The following is a 5,717-nucleotide window of genomic DNA, read 5'->3' as shown; positions in this document are numbered from 1 at the left end:
GATACCAAAAAGTAAGTTCGATCCCAGTTCCGAGACTACAGCGCCTCCTCGACTACGTGTTTTCATTATCAACACAAATACGCACAGATTTCTTTCTATCGCAAACATCAGAAGCCTATGGTTTGATAAAAATACACACAAAATCTTGCTTTTACTTAAAATAAGGATAAATTAGAAAACCTCGTAAGCAAAATGAAGGAAGGTTTTAAATTTTTCTGGAAAATAATGAAAAACAAAAAAAATTTACCTCCAGATTTTGTTTTGCCAGATCTATTTTTCGACCATTCTATCCTAGTTTCTGTTTTCTTTTAGTTTTGGGTTTCTGAATCTATTCTATTCTGTTCTCCAAGTTTCTTGTTTTTTATGTTTTTATACGTATGGGTTTTGTCTTTGTTTGTGATTCATTTTTTTTCGATTTTTCTTCTGTATCTTTCTGCTATTTGTAGTTGCATTTCTTTGATTTGAGAAGGGTTTATTTGCCCTTTACTTTAAAAAAAAATAAATCCTGTGGTTCTGTATGAGATGGGGAGTACTGGAGAGCCCATTAACAAGGGCATTGATGCGTCGGTGGGTGGATTGGTTTGGGTCCGGAGGCGAAACGGGTCTTGGTGGCCGGGCCGGATTCTCAGCCCCGACGAGTTGCCGGAGAGCTCCCTGCTTTCGCCGAGATCAGGGACCCCTGTAAAGCTCCTTGGAAGAGAAGATGCAAGTGTGTAAGTGGCTCTCTCTCACTCTCTCTTTTTACCGTGAACTTTCATTGATTTTATAGTAGCAGCGACTGTGTTGTGAAGAAAATTATTTTTGTTGTTTTAAGAAATTCTTTGTCCAATTCTTGTTTTTTGGGGTTTTTGCAAGGGATTTATAAATTAATTGTAGAATTTTTTCTAGTTTTATCTTAACCATTTTTTACCTTGAAAGTTAGAATCATAATTAATTTGCTGCATAACCCTCTTGGTGTTGCGCAATGGTGAAATCTTTATCTTATTATTCGGGTAGCATGTTTGGCTAAGCTTAAGAAAAAAATATAAAAGTTTATTTTGGTTTGGAAATCTTATTGTTTTCTTACTTTTAAGTATAATGCGTCATGGTTCCCATTCAGTATTTGGGCATCTGAATCCCACGTCGGAAGTATGGGCTTCCTTTCTGTGGTTTATATAGGTTTGGGTTCTCTTTTCCCTTGTGAAATTAAGCAACTTGTCATCACTTTGAGCAATCAAAAAGCTTAGCCTAAACATGCTCATAGTCATGATGAAGCTTTTAGTTATGTTATGGAATTGCCCTTGATGGATTTTTCAACTATTGAATTAGTTGTTAAGAAAATGTGGACGCTTAGGATCGAGTTTTCCACTGGAAATATGACATTTCCATCATAAATTGAAAGGAGGATTATGTCTGTACCACATTTTTATGTTTCTTTTGAGAAATGGATTACATGAATGCTTGTGAAGCTCAGTTTCTTGGTAGTATTATTTGTTCTATTGCTATATCTATTTTGCTTAAAGTTTGACACGAGATATTGGCCTTACAAGGACAAGTTAATATGTTATATTGCATAACAATACCTTAAAATATGTTCCCTAGGAGTCAGTAATTACCTTTAGTTTTGTTTATTTATGGTTGGTGTTCCCGGATGCATTATTAGTTTAATTTCCCTTCCAATTTTTGTATATTTGGGGATTGGATCTGAGGATTTTGTTTCTTTTCTCAAATATTGACCTCTTTCTTTACTTTTAAGATTATCGATTTATCCTTCTTACAATATATTAAATTCGTTTCATTGCTTTTTACTGATAATAAAAGATTGGAAAATTCTTGCCAATCTGCTTTCAGGGATTGGTATAATCTTGAGAAGTCAAAACGAGTGAAAGCTTTTCGATGTGGTGAATATGATGAATGCATTGAAAAAGCTAAAGCTACTGCATCTAACTCCTCTAAGAAGGCAGTGAAATATGCTCGCAGAGAAGATGCCATTCTTCATGCGCTTGAGCTTGAAAGTGCTCGTCTTGGAAAAAACCATTCTGATTTCATGTCAGGAAGGGATCAACAAGGTGGGGAGGATCGTGTTGTTGATCAATCACCTACTTCATTCAATCCTAGCGAAGAAACGGATGTTATTGATGAAGATTTAAGTTGTTCTGGAGATGATTCAGATTCAGCACAGGAATTATCGCAGTCTGGGGTATCATTTGAAAACCTGAGCTATTTAGACGCAAATTAGGATCAATCTAGACGACGACGAACCCCAAATGATTCGGAGGATGATGGGACTGAAGGAATAAAGAGAATGAGAGGACTTGAGGATTTTGGAATGGGGGTCATGTCATCATTGAAGCGGAAGCGATCGCAGACGTCTCATGTTCACGAGTTCTTGAAAAAGAAAAATCGTCATCGTACTTTATCAAAGGTTTTGGAGAATACGACGATGGTGTCTGTTCCTATTGTGTCTGAACAACTTGCGAGTCCTACGGGATCGTCTCTTCCAGGAGCATCAGACGGTAAGGTTTCTGAATTGGAGTCAAATGAATCAAAGAAAAATAATTCAATGGCAATTAATAAAAACTCAGATAGCACTGGAGTTTCTTGTGAGAATGGGTCAATTAATCCATCCAGGCATGATAGTGATGGTTCCATGGTTAAATCCAAACAGAAGGAAAATGAATTTTCCAGTGAGCTGGGGTTGCCTGAAGGCGTTTTATCTGAAACACTGTTTGATGTTCCCCTTCTTGTGGAAGAAAAGCACCATGCAGGTATCATTGATTGAACCCTTGGGTGCTTATGTTTTAACTATTGTTTTTGTTATGTGTTTGTACAATTCTGCAGTGCGTACCTATCCGAATATGAAATTATATATTCGTTACGACTATCAATCGAACATTGAGGGAAGTTTTATTTGTTTGAGTTCACATCCAGGTATCCTGGCTGTAGTTGCTGATTATTAAAGTATGAAAATTATAAAAATATTGCCATTAGTGTTTGAAGGAATTAGTTTGTTACTACGGTCTACCAAAAGAGTAGGCATAGATATATGATGTGATGCATTATGTATTCCCTTTTTTTTGAGTTACCGTTTTGTCATTTCAGACTGTTTATAGTCATTGCACGCAGCTTAATATTATTATAAATTTCTGCTCTCTTTTTTCCCTGGGAATTTTTACTAATACATAAAGGTTATGACATTCTTCTTCAAGAGTTGTTTCATTGGCCCAATCTACCTCAATAGATTTCTTCTTGTGATTATTCACTTGGCTTATGATTCCAATGCTAATATGTAATTTTCTTCCAACAGGCTTATCCTTGAGCATTTCCTGTGCATCTCAAAAGGCATTGATGGGTGCTGGAGCACAACCTAGCCAAAGCAGTCTTGTCGAAACTTTATCTCTTGGGAACGAAGAGCTTAATGAGTCTGCCTCTACCTCGTCAGGTACTGCTGATATTCATATAAGCCAGAGGACTGATCAAGGTTCTTCGGAGTGGCAGTTGAAAGGGAAGAGGAACGCTAGGTCGAGAAAAGTGGATGTGAACTACGGATCTGCGACATGTGTCGCAGGTCAGAATGTTGATTTAAACTGTGTTGGAGTATCCCTCCCGTCAGCTGACTGTGGTTATAGTTTAAAGTCGAGACCTATTGCAGAAATTCAGGTTGATGAGTTCCCTGGTTGGAGCAGGAATGTTCCTCACACGCCATCTGAACTGTCTGTTCCTTTGAGGGTACTCCCATGTCGGCAGTCTCGTTTTACAGTTAACCCGAAGTACGATTCATCAGAATTTTCTCTAAGACACCATAATGCGGGTTCAGTCTTGTACGATGTTACATTGGCGGTGAATGCTAGCTATCGTCCTCAGCATGTTCCGTATATCTCTCTCATGAGCAAGTTAAATGGTCGACCCATCATCGGCCATCCACTTACGATCGAGGTTTTAGATGATGGCTTTTGTGATCATCTGATTAGTGGGTCTGAGTGCTATAGCAGCAGTTCAGAGTTGAACGGTGATCAGGGTGCAACAAGATCGAGTTCAGGCGGGAGGGTTTCAACCAAGCACCTTGCATTGCAGCCAAGCATCTCACCCAAAACGCGAAAATCAAAGAGGAATGGACTCCTGTCGAAAAAGATTAAGAAGTTATCTTCACTAACATGTTCCCGAAAACAAAGTGAAGTTGAAAAGAAACTGGTCGAAAAACCCCGTGGCCCAGCTGTAGCTTGTGTTCCCTTAAACGTCGTTTTCAGTAGGATAAATGCAGCCTTGGGACCAGCAACCCGTCTTGCTTCAACAAGCAAAATATGATGTTCGTTTTCAGGATCAAAGAGTTGTGCACTTGTGGTAAATTTATCTTTTATGTAGGCAGCCGGGTTTTTCAGCATTTTAGTTCGAGCTATGCTCCACTTACCGGCACTGTAAATTCTTGCTGAAGTTAGAAATCTTCTGTACAATAATTATTCTGTGATATTTCAATTTCATTATAGAATTGTAAGGGTTCTTGGAAAGTAGCTGCTTTGGTGATGTATATATTTGTATTGAGCATAAGCATCCATGAATTAAAGATGCTAGAGAGTAGAAACAATATGATTTTTGTAGTCTTAAGTCAAATACGTTTGATTTTTGTATTGAACGTGCTGGTGGTTTAGTTTGTGTATACTTTTAACTGAAGGTTAACGAGGGCAACACACAGCCAATCTATCTCCTTGCGAGGTTATGTACTAGACAAGAAACAACCAGGATATTGGTTAAAAGATTGGGGACTTATAGTGTAATTTACTCCTTTTCTTTTGTTTAATCAAGTCAAGGATAAAATGATCATTTTATTCAAAATTTAACTTCTGAATGGTCGAAGATGTTTGAAAGATTTGAAATTTCGGATGTCAAAAGCCTCAACTTCCTTTTTGTCCATTTCGTATAGTTGAGCTTTTGTTAAGATTTTATCATAGCAATTTTTAAAGGTTCGAGACTCTATGATACTACTGAAATAATCTAATAGAATTTGGACAAAATCGTCTACACAACATTCCTTCTGTCATGTGATTTTTTATAGTTTAAAGATTAGAGGTAAAGGAAAATTTTTTATTAGTTTAACTGAAAGATGGATTTAAAAAATAATTGTTTGTTTGTAAATAAAACCTCTAAAAATGGTTTTTTATTTTTTATTTTTAAAGAAACTCTAAAAACACGGGCAATTTCGGTAATTGACATTTCATCACCTTCCTAATTGTTTGTATTTAAAACCTCTAAAAATGTTTTAAAAAAAAAAAATCTAAAAACATGGGCAATTTCGGTAAGTAACATTTCATCATCTTCCTAGGGTTTTAAAGCCCAACATACGTGCCCTGATATCCTCTAATTGCATTTCCTCCTCTCTTAAGCCGTCAGCACGAACCCTAAAAGCTCCGTTTTTTCTTCTCTTAGGTAAATATACTAATTTTGTGCGGAGAAAATGGCGACAGTGCCAGGACAGTTGATTTGGGAGATCGTAAAGAAAAACAACTCCTTTTTGGTGAAGGAGTTTGGAAATGGAACTGCAGGTGTTGTTTTCAGCAAGGAGCCAAACAATCTCTACAACCTTCACTCGTATAAGCACTCTGGTTAGTATCCTTGATTGCTTCTTATTATTCATTAATACCCTTTTACAGTTCTGAAATTGTGCTTTTTTGTTGAATAATTGGTTGAAATGGTGATTTTAGATCCGTGTGCAGTTTGTTTACTTCGCAAACGTGTTAAATTTT

General features: G+C 37.0%; 1 protein-coding gene across 1 annotated transcript; it reads left to right on the top strand.

Moving 5' to 3' along the window:
- Positions 1–6: 6 nt before the first annotated feature.
- On the top strand, positions 7–4,433 carry LOC111406272 (uncharacterized protein At1g51745-like). Its single transcript, XM_023035607.1, is given in 3 exon segments — positions 7–713; positions 1,831–2,747; positions 3,287–4,433. Coding segments are annotated over 3 exon segments (2,106 nt in total). The 5' UTR covers positions 7–522; the 3' UTR covers positions 4,285–4,433.
- The last annotated feature ends 1,284 nt before the right edge of the window (positions 4,434–5,717 follow it).

The sequence above is a fragment of the Olea europaea genome, chromosome 12 (genome assembly GCF_002742605.1).
Source record: "Olea europaea var. sylvestris chromosome 12, O_europaea_v1, whole genome shotgun sequence".
Classification (NCBI taxonomy): Eukaryota; Viridiplantae; Streptophyta; class Magnoliopsida; order Lamiales; family Oleaceae; genus Olea; species Olea europaea.
The sequence above is the reverse complement of the archived record's forward strand: the minus strand, read 5'-3'. Positions and strand labels throughout refer to the sequence as shown.